The 1,208-nt window shown below is 42.1% G+C and overlaps 1 protein-coding gene across 1 annotated transcript; it reads right to left on the bottom strand.

Annotated features, from left to right (window-relative positions):
• Window positions 1–388: 388 nt before the first annotated feature.
• On the bottom strand, window positions 389–822 carry LOC125533001 (peroxidase 1-like). The gene has a single exon (XM_048696817.1). The coding sequence runs from the start codon at window positions 820–822 to the stop codon at window positions 412–414; it is 411 nt and encodes a 136-aa protein (XP_048552774.1). The 3' UTR covers window positions 389–411.
• Between the last annotated feature and the right edge of the window lie 386 nt (window positions 823–1,208).

Here is a 1,208-nt window from a genome sequence, read left to right as displayed (position 1 = left end):
TGCCACAAAATTTGATGGTTGCTATCCATCCTACCCCAAATAAATAAATAAAGATAATCTAACAATAACTCTTCTTTTTTACTTGTACATGTGAAACATTATGATATTCTCTAAGGTAAAACAAAAAACACAACAAAACATTATGTAACAATCTAAAATAAAACAAAGACAAACTTAGACAAAGCTAGTAAAAGTGACATGAATAATCTCCAGATGACAATGGACGACACGTCGGAGGTGGCAATACCAAAGTGTTCGTCGTGTGTACAAGGAACTAACATGGTTGTAATGAAACAATAAATCAATGAAAGAAAAATATTTGGGAGAGAAAGGAGCTATAACAATCTTACAGTAATTTACATGGAGAAAAGATTGTCACAAATCAAAACAGCCTTGTACTTCGTCGGTGGTTTAATGGTTGACCATGCTGCACTTCTTCCTGATCTCACCTTGGCTTCCGGTGAGCGGGTTAGCGTTGTCCATCTTGATCATCGAGGCGGCGAAGTTGGCGAAGAACTCGTCCTTAAAGGCGCCGGTAGCATGGTGCTGGACGTAGGCGCGGGTGAAGGGGTCGGTGAGGAGGGCGTTGTCGGAGTGGAATAGGCCCCTCCTCTTGCTCACTAACTTGAAGTAGTCGGTGTCGAAGGTCTTAAAGCTGCCAGGGTCCATGTCCACAAGGGTGGTGTTTTCATTTAGGCTGGCACACTTGCTCTTGAGCCGCATCATGTACTGCGGCTCCAGCGTGGGGTCGATGTCGCCGGGCTTCTCCATGCTGGTGAAGTTGTAGAGTCGGTCGGAGAAGGAGAAGCTCCAGCGATCCATTTATGGACTGGTGCAAGCCTCTCGGAGTTGGAATAAACGCTTTGATAGTGTGATCAAAGCATATGGTTTTATACAGACTTTTGGAGAAGCCTGTATTCACAAGAAAGTGAGTGGGAGCTCTGTAGCATTTCTAATATTATATGTGGATGACACATTGTTGATTAGAAATAATATAGAATTTTTGGATAGCATAAAGCGATACCCGAATAAGAGTTTTTCCATGAAAGACCTCGGTGAAGCTGCTTACATATTGGGCATCAAGATCTATAGAGATAGATCAATATGCTTAATTGGACTTTCACAAAGCACATACCTTGATAAAGTTTTGAAGAAGTTCAAAATGGACCCGTCAAAAGGAATCCAGATTTCACAAGAGAACCAAGCAC

The sequence above is a fragment of the Triticum urartu genome, chromosome 1 (genome assembly GCF_003073215.2).
Source record: "Triticum urartu cultivar G1812 chromosome 1, Tu2.1, whole genome shotgun sequence".
Taxonomy (NCBI): Eukaryota; Viridiplantae; Streptophyta; class Magnoliopsida; order Poales; family Poaceae; genus Triticum; species Triticum urartu.
The sequence above is the reverse complement of the archived record's forward strand: the minus strand, read 5'-3'. Positions and strand labels throughout refer to the sequence as shown.